The sequence below is a fragment of the Engraulis encrasicolus genome, chromosome 3 (genome assembly GCF_034702125.1).
Source record: "Engraulis encrasicolus isolate BLACKSEA-1 chromosome 3, IST_EnEncr_1.0, whole genome shotgun sequence".
NCBI classification, from domain to species: domain Eukaryota; kingdom Metazoa; phylum Chordata; class Actinopteri; order Clupeiformes; family Engraulidae; genus Engraulis; species Engraulis encrasicolus.
The window spans coordinates 7,379,771-7,394,770 of record NC_085859.1 but is presented as its reverse complement, the minus strand read 5'-3'; the positions used below and the strand labels follow the sequence as shown (position 1 = coordinate 7,394,770).

At 40.9% G+C, this 15,000-nt stretch overlaps 2 protein-coding genes across 2 annotated transcripts in view; both read left to right on the top strand.

Moving 5' to 3' along the window:
- The window catches only part of LOC134445627 (zinc finger protein OZF-like), a 111,574-nt gene extending 104,786 nt beyond the window's left edge, over positions 1–6,788 (top strand). The window contains exons 2-3 of the mRNA XM_063194671.1: positions 1,711–2,038; positions 4,870–6,788. Of these exons, the coding sequence (XP_063050741.1) occupies positions 1,744–2,038; positions 4,870–6,659 (2,085 nt within the window). The 5' untranslated portion in view covers positions 1,711–1,743 and the 3' untranslated portion in view covers positions 6,660–6,788. The remainder of the gene's footprint in view (positions 1–1,710; positions 2,039–4,869) is intronic.
- Positions 6,789–14,083: 7,295 nt separating this feature from the next.
- The window catches only part of rapgef1a (Rap guanine nucleotide exchange factor (GEF) 1a), an 85,916-nt gene continuing 84,999 nt past the window's right edge, over positions 14,084–15,000 (top strand). Inside the window, exon 1 of the mRNA XM_063195861.1 lies at positions 14,084–14,341. Coding sequence (XP_063051931.1) covers positions 14,317–14,341 — 25 coding nt within the window. The 5' untranslated portion in view covers positions 14,084–14,316. The remainder of the gene's footprint in view (positions 14,342–15,000) is intronic.

The following is a 15,000-nucleotide window of genomic DNA, read 5'->3' as shown; positions in this document are numbered from 1 at the left end:
CAATGAGTCTTGCTTGATACATTAATCAATACCTTTAAATGGGAACGAAACATGTTTTAATTTGGTCCTCAATTGGTCTAAATATAATGTTTGACAGCAGAATCAGTCGCAACCTCAACACTAACATCCCACGCACCCCCTGAAATCTCTGGTGCACCCCCAGGGGGTGCCTTACCCCAGGTTAAAACCACTGCATTAGGCCACTGCCACTATTTGTATAGTGCCCACAGCAGTACAGCCCATGGTTGCCCAGCAGAGTTCTACAGTTCTACAAGGCTGCATGTGTGAGTGTATGAATGAACATTCTAAAGGTGACAGTTTGCTGTATGAACTACAATATTGTGTGCTGCCCTGTTTTTACACTAAAAACTTTGGCAAGTTGTCTAATGAAATTAACACACATAAATGCCACAACCCTGCTCTCTGTGTCAAAGTTTAGATCACGTTTCTAGGCCAAATGGTTCAGTCAAAAAATGGCTATGCGCTGAGCTGTTCACACACTACACACACACACAAAATTATGAATGAGGAAAGCCCATAGGGATTATAAAACAGCTATCTCCCAAACATTTTTAAGAGTTGGCTAATGATCTTTACACAGTTTGTAGTCAGAGCCAAGACCTCTCTGACAATGCCTTTACCTAGTCGATAGGTTTATTTTATTTAAAAACCAAAGACAGGTCACCTCTCACTCTAACTGCCAGGGCTAGTGACATCATCATTCTGAACATTCTACCATTCATTTCAATTAGGGTAAAAACAGATCAAAACGGAGGAAAAACGAGTCTGGTGAATGAATAAAAGGGGCTAGGCCAGCGAGCAATGCAGAATGTACCATTCGGAGCCCTTTTCGAACTGGTCGTTTTGGCGCTCGAACCGCGTCTCTATCTCGAACGCTGCAATGATTCAAAGCTGGCTTGCGAATTCCCGCAAGCATACTAAATGACTTACAGCATGTTCTGTTTGTGTTCCAAGATGATGTATTTGTGTTGTAGAATAGTGAAAGGATGTTCAGCCTCAGACCACACAGCTGTGTGGTAACAAATATATTTTACATTGACCTACTTTTCTGACTGAAACATTTGGAAGTAGATTAAATTGATGGTGTTAGTGCAACACTAGCTCATGGTGTTATGTATCTGTTACAGAACGTATTCCTCTGCACCTAATATGAGGATGATCGATCGTGCTCCTGTTTTAAAGTTGATATTTAAAGTTGATGTTTGCAGGCTGGTGGTGGATGAGAAATCAGATTGAGGTCTACTTCTGTTTAGCATTGTGCTCCTGTTTAAAGGGGCACTCTGCAGGAAATGGTCAAAAACGGTACTGCAACTATGCTGCTCATTGAAACTGGGTTGCCTATTGCCAAATTTGATCTTTTCATGGAAGTTTACTGAGTAATAAACTAATATTTTCTAGTATGGCCCAAGTACAGTCAGTTTTGCAGCTAAAAATGGCTATTTCTGGAAATTCAAAATGGCGGACCATGGAGAAGATCCCCCCTTTCATTTATGAAAAGTGCAATTTTTCCAGTCATAATGAACACTTTGAATTTGATGGTGGTGGTTAATATTCATGAAAAAGGTAACATTAGTGAATGGGTAGCATGGATTCTGGAAATAATCAACAAAAAATCGATTCAAAGTTGGTGTTTCCTGTTTAGCATTGTGCTCCTGTTTAAAGTTGGTGTTTCCTGTTTTTGTTTTTCAGGTCTTCCCACCTGCTAATGCCTGGCTTACAATAATGGCATCACAACGTCTGATGTCAGTGAAGGAGGAGCCAGAAGAAGAGGACTTTGATGACTTTCTATACTCTTATATACGTGCACATCCAATAGAGGATGAGAAGCCTAAATTGGAACAAAACTTTCAAACTGTAATGTATGAGTCGCCTACAGTTCCTGAGCCAGACTTCATGAGGATCTTGAGAAAAGAAGAAGAGGAAGAGGAGGACGAGGAGGAGGAGGATGAAGAACAAGAAGAGGAGGAGGAGGAAGAGGAGGTTGGACAGTGCAGCCAAGATGCATCTTCAGCAGAAAGTAAGCCAAGTTGGTATGAATTTCCATAAACTCAATCGTTTAATTTCAAGTGTGCTATTTTATGGTGCATTCAGACAGGATAAGAAAAAGTCTCTGATTTACTCAATCGACAGACATTGTGACCGGGAAAAACTCGACTACATCATGGAGACATTGCTATGACACAGGCCCTGTTAAGGTCTAACAAGGCAAAGGGGTTTAACTTCCATGGTGCCAATACTGCTGGGTGGCACTGTAAAAATAACAAATATGTAGATGAAACTATATTGTAGAGAGGAGTTTTGCATAAAAATGAAATTACAGGTAGACATGTCCAGTCTATTAGTCACATCCAGTGCTCTTAAAGGGACACTGTGTGAGATTTTTTTGTTGTTTATTTCCAGAATTCCTGATACCCATTCACTAATGTTACATTTTTCATGAATACTTACTACCACCTTCAAATTATAAGTATTCATCAGTGTTAATTTTGACAGGAATTTTTAATTTAGTTTTTGTCTCTTGACGAAAATGTAATTTTAGTTTCAGTCAAAATTTAGTCAACTAAATCATTTTTATTTTAGTCTAGTTTTAGTCGACTAAAATTCATACAATTATAGTCAACGAAATCTAAAATAATTTTAGTCGACTAAAATATTACATTCATTTCCTCTGGTCCACACTTCTCTATAATATTGTCAAACTAAAACACAATTTGGGGAATCAATGACTGAAATGACATATTGTAATCATAACATATTGTCAAAAACTGCCAGAGCGTCTTATAAGCCAGTGCGTCCAATGTGTAAGAAAAATCATGGCCGCGACACTCATAAATCTCTGTCGATATTTTAGAACGACTTCAGGGGAAAACGGGACTGCGCGTTATGAAAAAATAGCCTACTTGTGGGTATAGCCTACCAGTAGGCTAATGAAGAGCGTCGCGGGGTACAGTAGCCTGTATGCAAGCGTTGCAATGTCACCTGTTGGAAGACGCGTCTCTCTCTCTCTCTCTCTCTCTCTCTCTCTCTCTCTCTCTCTCTCTCTCGTGCGCGTATTGCAAGCTGTTGCATATTATTTGCTTGATGCAAAGTTGTGATGGCATACACGCTCTCGTTGACATGGGTGTGTGCATGGTTGCATGGATTCGCAAGACTTTATTGCAATAACACAGTGGAAGCGTGGAAGGGCCGTTCACTTCCTATCTCAGTGTCCTTGACTGAAACAAGTTTCAAAACTCCACACTTCCGAATCCTTTGCGATCGGCACTACAGTGATTCTTATCAGAAGGCTTGTACCTACGCATAGACATAGACCCTTAAATTACAAACATTATCGAACTTTGAAATAAGATCAGACAACGACCGTCGGGTAGCATGCTCATGAAAGCGACAGGCAGTGGAGAAGTTGCGCCAAAATGTATCGTAAGATGTTTGCTACTGTGCGACAGCACCACCACTATTTCATGACTGCATAAACTTCTTCGTCATGGATAAATGGGCAACAATACTTTTTCCAGCCAGGATTGCACTGAAAAGTAGGCTACTGCTGTTAAAGAAGGCAGCACCGACGCCTGGGTGTGTGTGTGAGGGAGGGGAGGAGAGAGACGCGGAGCAGCTGAGATGAGGGTCGCGACTTCCGAAATGCTTCCTATTGGTTTTCGTCTCCGGTGGTATTGTAGTCACATTTTTATTTTTTTGACGAAAATATGAATCAATATCGTTATATTTTTCGTACCCACGCATGGTGTTTTTTTCGTCATCGTTTTATTGTCGTCAGGGGAAAAACAATCGTTAACGATAATTATGACGAAAATATTTCGTCACGAAATTAACACTGGTATTCATTATGACTGGAAAAATGGCACTTTTCATACATGAAAACGGGGATCTTCTCCATGGTCCGCCATTTTGAATTTCCAGAAATAGCCATTTTTAGCTGCAAAAATGACTGTACTTGGGCCATACTAGAAAATATTAGTTTATTACTTAGTAAACGTTAATGAAAAGATAAAAATTGGCAATATGCAGCCCAGTTTCAATGAGCAGCATAGTTGCAGTACCTTTTTTGCCCATTTCCTGCACAGTGTCCCTTTAATTAGCTTTTTTCACTACCAGCCAAAATGGTTATTGATGTTAATTTTACTAGCCAAACACACTCTCACGAATGGGTCAAATTGGCTTTTCTTTTCTACTAGCCAAGCGGATGTTTTTTACCAGCATTTGGCGGGCTGACTGGTGTTAATTTAGAGCCCTGGTCACATCTATTGGTGTAATGCAGTGACTATGCCCAGAGATTTAATATTTTGTCACAGTTGACACTCAGAAGGGCCAAGTAGGCCTATTCATAGCCAGACCGTGCCTCCTAGTGACGCAACAGCTTCGGCGTTGCTACCAGTCAGGTCAAGAGTCAATGCAAGCACTTTCTGATTTCCTGGAAATACGGGAACTCCTCCCACTTTGTTGGGAAACAAACAATCAAACCAAGGGAGGCCATTTGGGAAATGCTGTTTGGGAAATGTTAATTGTTATGCTCATGGTCAGATGATCCAAGTCGATGATTTTTGTCATGTTTTTGGTACAAGGTGTTTATTAGGGTTAAATGTTGACGGGGGGTGGGGGGTGGGTTGGGGAGGGATCTGTTGTATGTATTGACTGTCGTCATGTCCAAAGCGCCACCCACTTAGAAGAAATTTCCCCCATGGGGGACAATAAAGACATGTTGTCTTCAATACTTTTAACTATCTACAACATGTAAAAGATACGTGCCATTCAAGCTGAATCATACAATACATCATTGTGTGTGTTCAATGTGTGTAATATTGTCTTAAAATTGTCTTATTTATTTTGTAGGTGATGATCAGAGGATTCAGTCTAATGGAAGACAGTCCACAGAGGGGGAAGGATACACAGGAAGACAGAACCCTCAGACAGCAAACAAGTTTCAGAGTTCTCACTGTGAAAAGAGTTTTACTTACATGGGCAGTTTCAAGAAACACCAGAGGATCAATGCAGGGGGTAATCCATTTGAGTGCTCAGAATGTGGAAAGAGTTTAAGTAGCATTAGCAAACTCAAGAGACACCAGAGGATCCATACAGGGGAAAAGCCATTTGAGTGCTCAGAATGTGGAAAGAGTTTTAGGCAAATAGGCCATCTCAAGAGACACCAGAGGATCCATACAGGGGAAAAGCCATTTGAGTGCCTAGAATGCGGAAAGTGTTTTAGTCGTATGGACTATCTCAGGCAACACCAGAAGATCCATACAGGGGAAAAGCCTTTTAAGTGCACTCAATGTGGAAATAGCTTTAGTACCAAGGCTATAATCAAGACACATCAGAGGATCCATACAGGGGAAAAGCCATTTGAGTGCTCAGATTGTAAAAAGACATTTTGTCAAATAAGCAATCTCAAGACTCACCAGAGGGTCCATACCGGGGAAAAACCATTTGAGTACTCAGAATGTGGAAAGCGTTTTAGGCACATGAGCAGTCTCAAGCTACACCAGATGATCCATTCAGGGGAAAAGCCTTTTCATTGCTCTGAATGCGGAAAGCGTTTTATTCATATGTGCCATCTCAAGGAACATCAGAGGATCCATACAGGGGAAAAGCCATTTGAGTGCTCTCAATGTGGAAAGGCCTTTAGGCAGATGGGCACTCTCAAGTCACACCAGAGGATTCATGTGGGGGGAAAGTCATTTCAGTGCTCAGAATGTAGAAAGAGTTTTAGGCAAATAGACCATCTCAAGAAGCACCAGAGGAGAATCCATACAGGGGAAAAACCATTTGAGTGCTCTCAATGTGGAAAGAGTTTTACTGAAATGAGCACTCTCAAGAAACACCAGATGATCCATGCAGGGGAAAAGCCATTTGAGTGCTCAGAAAATGGAAACGGCTTCAGTATCATTAGCAGCTTTAAGACACACCAGAGGATCCATACAGGGGAAAAGCCATTTGAGTGCTCAGAATGTGGAAAGTGTTTTAGGCAAAGAGGCCATCTCAAGACACACCAGCTGATCCATACAGGAGAAAAACCATTTGAGTGCTCTCAATGTGGAAAGAGTTTTACTGAAATGAGCACTCTCAAGAAACACCAGATGATCCATACAGAGGAAAAGCCATTTGACTGCTCAGAATGTGGAAAGAGTTTTAGGCAAATAGGCCATCTCAAGAGACACCAGAGGAGAATCCATACAAGGGAAAAGCCATTTGAGTGCTCTCAATGTGGAAAGAGTTTTACTGAAATGAGCACTCTCAAGAAACACCAGATGATCCATACAGAGGAAAAGCCATTTGACTGCTCAGAATGTGGAAAGAGTTTTAGGCAAATAGGCCATCTCAAGCAACATCAGAGGATCCATACAGGAGAAAAACCATTTGAGTGCTCAGAATGTGGAAAGAGATTTAATCAAATGTCTAGTCTCAAGATACACCAGAGGATCCATACAGGGGAAAGACCATTTGAGTGCTCAGAATGTGGAAAGTGTTTTAGCTGTATAGCCAATCTCAAGAGACACCAGAGAATCCATACAGGGGAAAGACCATTTGAGTGCTCAGAATGCAGAAAGAATTTTAGTAGCAAGAAGTACCTCAAGCTACACCAGAGGGTCCATACAGGGGAAACGCCATTTGAGTGCTCTTAATTAGTCCCTCCAGGAATTTGCGATGTTGCGATTTGCAAATGTTTTGCAACTTTAGTGAGTTCGCGCAAATTCTGCGCGATTTTGCAACTTTTAACTATCAGCACGATTTCCTGCAGCTTTTGGCACCGTTTTGGCACCTTTTTGGCCGTGTAATTCCGTGGCTTAATGCAACTCAAAAATAGACATCGAAACATCAGGCCGCCGCGCCCTCTCTCTCTTCTGCTCGCCCACTCACACACTGGAAACAGCCTGGGGGCATAAGATGCTCCGTTCACTTTGTTGCGCACTGCCTCAAGTTGAAGGATAAGTTTAGCCAATTTCAACATGCAGTTGTAATGCTCACACTATCCTGGACTTGACAGAACCTCAGTACATTACATTTCAAAAAATCATCTTGATTTATTCCAAAAAAACATCCAAAAGGTTATGCAACATCAGAAGACAAATCCTTTTGGGAAAATATTGGGAGTAGGCCTACCGGTATGTAAAAAAAAACAAATGTAAAGCTAAGCCCCAAAAGAATACTCTGCTTTAAAGGAACAGACCACCCTTTTTTGATTTTCACGTTTGCATGTGAAAGCATTATTCATGAATGTGCATATCATTTTCGTCTATGCGTTTGCATTACCCTGTTTAACAGCCAAATTAGGCATAGTAATGCAAGTCTTTGGTACAAAATAAAACATCATCAAATGTACTTATAAACCACTTTGTGAGTGTAAAATGGCAATTTCATTTTGTCTAGTGACCACCTCTGACTTGATGCTAAAGTTAACGGTGATCATGCTAAGCTATGCTAATAATTCCGATCCAATAAATCTAAGTACTAAAAACACTGAGAAGAAAACGATATGCACATTCATGAATAATGCTTGGAAACACTGCAAATATGTGAAAATCAAAAATGGGTGTTCTGTTCCTTTAAATGTGCACTGCGTGAGATTTTTAGTTTTTTATTTCCAGAATTCATGCTGCTCATTCACAAATGTTACCGTTTTCACGAATATACATACATGAAAAGGGGGATCTTCTCCATGATCTGCCATTTTTAGCTGCGATAATTGCTGTACTTTGGTCATACTAGTAAATATTGGTTCATTACTTAGTAAATATTCAAGAAAAGATCATAGCAATAAGCAACAGTTTCAATGAGCAGGGTAGTTGCAATACCTACTCTTCCCACATCCTCACTCTTAAAACAAAAGGTTTTAAATTGAACCTAATTGGGTTCTATAGCTTGGTAGGCCTACATATATGGCACCCTTTTAAGGGTCTATATAGAACCATTTAAGAGGGTTCAATTGAAAGAACCTTAAATGGTTCTTTATTATTTCAAAAAAGGGTGCTAAAAGGCACCTTTAATATTATTATTGTAGCTTTTATTATTATTATTAATATTACTATTGTTATTATTATTATTAATATTATATTTACATACAGACATGCTTATGTACTAGTCCTATATGTGACTGGACTAAATGTGAAATAAACTGTAAAGATCAAGCATTTTAAAATTCGAGCACAGAAATGTGTATGGACTTACAGGCAGGGGCTTACTATGTGTGATTGGACTCAATGTGAAATGGACTCTAAAGTTCAAGCATTTGAAAATTCAAGTAAAAGGTGGAGAAGAAGGAGTCGCACACAGGAGCTGAATATAGGCTATAGCACCTTGTTATCAGAAAAAGGTCCCATTACCCCAGATTGAACCCCTATGGTGCTATATAGAACCTACAAGAACCCTTTTTTATACATACACCTTTAAAATAAATGTTTGAAGAAATCAATTATCATTGTATCACATAGGTAAGGAACCTATTGCTGACCATCACGCTCTCGCTCTCTCTTAGGGGAAAGGGTTTGCATCTGCTGAAGTTCGCTAGATTGAAATATAGATAGATAGATAGATAGATTCTTTATTTGTCCTTTCGGAAAATTGTTCTGTGCCATTTTCAGTGCATCTGATACAATTACAAAGACATTACAATAAACAAGAACACAATAGACAAACACAACCCCCCACTCCCCTCCCTCTATAGGACAAAAAGACAGGTTGACAAAAAACCCAACATAAACACTGTAAAGTGCAGTATTCAGTAGCAAAGTGAAATGTGCTATTCAGTCTAAGTTACAGTTGTCTTATTTAGCATGGATATACTAGTAGGTATAAATGATTGGCGGGCTCTGTTTGTCTTAAATGAAGGCATCCTAAACCTCCTACCTGAGGGCAACAACTCATATGCTTGCTGTAAGGGGTGTGAGAGATCCTCACATATGTTATTTGCCTTCTTTACCACCCTTGCTTCAACAGTCATGGCCATGCTATTTAGTGGCTGGCAAGCAATCTTGCTGGCCATGTTGATTATCTTATGCAGCTTATTTTTAATTAACAACAGACAGGGAGAAGTACCAGGCCACAGAACAGAAACATAAAATGCTCTCAACAAAAGAATGATAAAAAAACCCGCGTCATATCCCTATCCACTTCAAATTGTCTTAGCTTTAGCATGAAGTACAGTCTCTGCATTCCCTTTTTGTAAATAGTATCAGTGTTACAGCTCCAAGTTAATTTGTCATCTATTACAGTTCCCAAATATTTATAGTTTTTCACCTCCTCAATGTCTTCCCCATGTATGACCATGTTCTGATGGGTGTGTCTCCCCGTTCTAAAATCCACAATGAGTTATTTTGTCTTTCTTGTATTTAGAAAAAGACAGACTCACACCACTCTACAAACTGATCCACCCAGGACCTGTATTGGGTCTCATTGCTGTCTTTAATTAACCCCACTATGGCTGTATTGTCTGCAAATTTAATCGTGGCATGATCAGTTGTATTGCTTCTACACTCATTTGTGTAGAGTGTAAACAGTACAGGGGAAATTACGCTCCCTTGTGGAGCCCCAGTGTTAGTAAAAATTGGGGAGGACACAGCTTTGTTTACCCGAACACACTGTGTTCTCTCGGTCAGAAAGGACTCAACCCATTTTATTAAGTTTGAATTCACACCCAGGTTTAAAAGCCTCTCCATCATAAGATGGGGCCTAATGGTGTTGAACGCAGACGAGAAATCTATGAAGAGAACCCGAGCATATTGTTTTGGCCTGTCTAAGTGGCAATATATGTTGTGGAGCATGTACAATAGAGCATCATCTGTGCTCCTCATAGCCCTATAGGCAAATTGTAAAGGGTCAGTACTATGCTGCACTTCCCTCAGAACATGTTTTAAGACAATCCTCTCAAGACTCTTCATTATGATTGACGTAAGGGCCACTGGGCGATAGTCATTTGAAACGCATGGTTTTGGTACCTTCGGGACTGGTACTTTAACTGAAGATTTCCAGACCTTGGGAATATAATGTGTCCCTCCAGAGACATTTGAAAAATATGTGCAAAGACATAGCTTAGTTGCTCACTGCACTCTTTAAGAACCCTTCCTCTTACATGATCAGGGCCAGATGATTTTTTGGTGTCAACTCTATTAAAGATTCTACGCACCTCATCATCAGTTACATATACATATACATTGTATACTTCTTTATTTTGTGTTTTCTGGATATTTTACTAGAATATGTCTATATATGGCTATCTGGCTATAAACCTTTTATGTATTCACATCTACAAGTTGTGTCATGGCCTTGCCATGTCATGTTTCTAATAATGTGTACTGTATTGTCCCTGACAAAAAACTACAAATAAATAAAATCAATATCAAACATCCTTGCACGTCATTGGATAAACTTTGAAAATTTTTTTTTGCACACCTCAGCTGGCAGGTGTGTGGGAGATAGCCCATGGGTTGCTCAGCAAACTATTTGAAAAAACTCCCGTTCACTGACCATTTTGCTGTTTTTCCTTTAATGAACGTTTAGGCCCTAGACGAAAACAGCGAAATGGTGAGTTTGCGGGAGTTTTTCCAAATATGTCATTGGATAAACCATCTATTATCGATTTCAAGGGGCCTCTCTGGCGCCCTATCTTGGTCACGCGTAAATTAATCAGTGATTTGGTAATTAATGTACTGTCTGCAATTAATTTGCTTCTTTAAATAATCTCCTAAAAACAAAAATAAAATAATTGAATACGATAGAGTAGTGGCATTAGCTGTGGTTGCCCCACCATGACGTGTGCTAATACTAAAACACCATTGACACACTCTCTCAGATCTGTGAGTGTTTCAATGCATACAAAGCACAGATTAACCCAGGTGACCCATGAAGTGAGAGAGTGTATGTGTATTTGTGTGGTATGCAGCAGCCTAGCTGTGTGGAGAGGAGTCAGAGAGGCATGGGGGAGGGGCTGTATGTATCTGTTTTTAAGGTGCCCTGTGTTATATATTCTTTGTTTATTTCCAGAATTCATGCTGCCCATTCACAAATTCCAATAGCCTACCTTTTTTTTACGAATACTAACCACAACCATTAAATTCTACAGTATGTCTCATAAGTGAGTACACCCCTCACATTTCTGCAGATTTTTAAGTAGGCTATATCTTTGCATAGGACAACATTAAAGAAATTTTGCTTTCACCAATGAGAATCGTGTTTTGCTCCACTATAGGCCTATATAAAATATAGGCTATTATATATAGGGCTGGGTAAAATAATCCAGTTAATCGATCGAATCGAATCGAATTTCACATAATTGATTCACAGGGCACAAAATCGTTTTTTTGGTTCTTTTTCTTTTTGTTCTTTTTGTTTAATTTAGGTCTATGGAAAATACCCAGTATGTAGGCTACTGTATTAGTCAATTAGGCCTAGGCCTACTTATTACAAATTAGCAATCTGTTAACACTGTCAAGCCACAGCCCTTTGACATTTGACATTTTTATACAAAAATAGGCAACAGATCAAAGATATTTTCCGATCCACCTCGCATTTCCCCGTCGATCACACATATGCTGTGCCTCAGAATTAATAACAACCAATGGTGTGCTTGTTGACTTCACTTGGCAAGCGATTTTTGAGTTGTGTGTGTGCAAAAATATGTAATTAGCCACTTAAGCCACGGTGCAGCGGTAGGGTTGGCTGTGCCTCGGTTCACGTCAGATATGCGAGGCGCACGAGTCTCTAACACAGTTTTGCACAAAAGCTAAAATAACGTTTCTTGCGTGTTGAATATGAGTGGTCTTACGACGCAAATCCAGACCTTTCAAATTCACTGTCATCATATGTGAAATCCGGAGCACATGCCAAACGGTATGAGGATTTAGCTTGGCTCGCTCCATTAACCCTATCCAGACCGGGGGGGGGGCTAAAAGTGCCCGCACCAACTTTGATGTCGTATAACTCTTGAATGACTAAAGCTATGACTACGAAACTTTGTGACTTTTCCTAAAATGAAGTTGGCTACAATGTGATACCAAAAGATTAGGTTTATCATTTTTGTTGTTGCCATGGCAACGGTTTTCTGACGGGTACACCTGCCCAAAAATCACTGATCTAAGTCTCATCATCATCACTTTTCATATTTTTTTACATTTTCATTAGCATCAGACACCCTTTTGAACATTTGAAGTGGTCTGATGCACATAATAACCAAAATTGATGTGCATTACCCAAGTTAGATGGAAAATACATTAAGGTGACATTTTGCGCAATAAAATCAGGAAATGATGTCATAATGACGTCATAATATCCAATAATGACACCAAACTGATGTCATTCATAGATCTTTGGCTGAAGATCATCCCCTCCAAGTTTGGTGGTCATACGCCATTCGGTTCCTAAGTTATGAGGGGGGGGTCAAAAGAGCCCCCCCCCGGTCCCAGGTATGCCAAAAAAGCCCGGTCTGGATAGGGTTAAGTCTCATTCAAAATTTTGAGAGCTCCAGCCCCACGGATCGGAAGTAGAAGGGCGTGAATTAGGTGCCCCATAGAGCTCGAAAGTCCCGCCCCTTAGTTCCACGTTTCACGGGACCTTAGCTGACCATCTAACAACATGGTAGAGACTAAATATCTTCTGATCTCAGTCATGATATGCGCGGGGCTACAAATATGCTGTTTAAGAGGCTAGATAAAGATTATTCATCCTGAAGTATCAATGTTTTGTTCCGAGGCCGTCGGCATGAAAAATGTGAAGAAACACAGCTTTCTAAAAAGTTTGGGGGTTCATACGAAAAATTAAGCAAAAATATCAAACATGTATGGAGCTCGTGGCACAACTCGAAGGGGATCGAAATGCCATTTTAATACCGCCATTGGATAACATGCTACGATTTTCGGCTAAAAACGCCGTTGAGGTCCCATGAAATCGGGGGAAGTGACGTCACTTTCGAGCTCTATAGCGAGTGGCAAGGCTGTTCTATAAGGGCTGTGGTTGCAGTGCCTTTTATGACCATTTCCTGCACAGTGTCCCTTTAAAACCTCCATAGGCCTATATCAGAGATCTTATAGACACAAAGAAACGTCATTCTAGTTATTTTCCGGTATCCACTTTATGTCGGGTGAACACCCTTTTAGGAGACATCCAGCGTTCTGAGGATGAGAATAAATGAAGTCCCAGCGCTGTAGATGGCGGTAGCGCACTTCTTGTGCAAACACCTCAAAAATACAAGAAGAAGGCGGGGACAACGCCCCCTAAGGAGACCCAACTTGAGCACATTCTTTTGCATTGGGTGGGCAGGTTTTGAATCCTCTTTATTAATCCAACCTCTTTGCCTATATCACATTTTCTTGGGGGACAAACCCCTGAACCCCCGACAACAAAGGCTCCCTAACATCTTGGGAATCATATGCAGGTGGTAAAGTGTCTTATTTTTCATGTTAAGCGTTACATGTTACACGGATCCATTGACTTTCACTATCTTAGCTACATACTCCCTCTTTTAACTTGTCTTAAAGCAAGACAACGGCTTACATGAAACATAAGACACTTTACCACCTTTATAAACCCCGGCCAACGATTTTAACTGTATTAAGCCCCAAAATAGTGGCATAGTATACCCCTTTAATTTTAATGATGGTATGCAGATACTGAAAAAATACATTGATATAAGCGTAACAACAACACCTATTACATGTTATTTCATCATTTATCCCACTGTTCCTAATGAGACAATTACACTGTGTAGGCTACTTTTTAGGCCTACCAGTTTAACCAATGGATCTTCCAGATAATCTCCCTTAGAAATTCTTATAGGCCTAGTTATTTGACTGAGGATCTATTCAGCATAATTAGTTCAAGTTGATAAACCAACACCATAAACCCCTGGGCGAAACTGAAATGGTCTGCAAGTGGTGTTCAACTGGCTTCGTCATGTAAAATCTGGGTATAGTAGCTCTTTTTTTTCATCGCCGCAGGCCATGTTTTCTGCCGTCTTGATTTTTTGCGATGCTTCATTCCAACCGCCAGAGGGCAGCTGTGCCACTCTAGCTGTGCCGCTGGAAGCCTGCTGGAGGTTGAACCGAGTAGAGGAGGGGATCAGCCAGCAGCCTTGTGTGCGCTGTGGCAGGCAGCGGAACGGAACTGACTGAAATCGTAACGTAGCTCAGAGAGAGAGGGGAACCACAGCACAGGCGAACGGTTTGAGACTAAACAAGACGAGAGACACCGTCCTCTCTCCGGGCCAAGGATGCGGGAATAACGGCATATTGGAACCGTTTGGATGCTCTGGATTTATTCTGTCTCGTCGCACAGCCCCACATCTGCCTCGAGATGTCGAAGATAGAAAGTAAGCAAGGTAAGCACAGCACAGCACAACAGTCTAAATCCACGGGACAGACGGTGTTCAGTGCTGCTCTAGGCATACATCACTGTTTGTTAGCTAGTTGCCCAGCTAGCGAACCCGTTAGCACTCTCTGAAATACCAGACATTCACTGTCTGGGATGAGAGAGAGGCCCTGTCCTGCTTATTTTGGAATCACGTTTTGTGGCGACAATGGAGCCGACGAGTTCACGCAGCGTAATATTCCTGGCGTTGTTTTAGAGGCAATTTGTTTATTTATTCCCCCTGCCTAAAAACGACTACAGGCCATATTGGAAAGAAACAGTGAGGCAAGGCAAGGCAAGCTAACAAAATACACAGACGGACGGTCAACTCAAATGCTAAGTTAACTAGCGCAGAGCGCGGCTACCACAGCGAAATGTTAGCTATACGTGCTAGAAATGTCTGTTCCTCTTTATTCAAGGAACCACACCACACAGCGCCGCGGAAATGCTATCCACTTCTCGGCAGCTGTGGTTGGGGTGGTTTTGGTTTAGTATTCAGGTCGTTTATTCCGCCACATTCAAGACGTGTTGAGTTTAGTGTAGAGTAGAGCTAGTTGAGCGAGCTAAAGCCTAAACCTCGACCCAGGCCAGCCACTCTGCTATCCTATCCAGAGTAGCCTACTCGTAGCG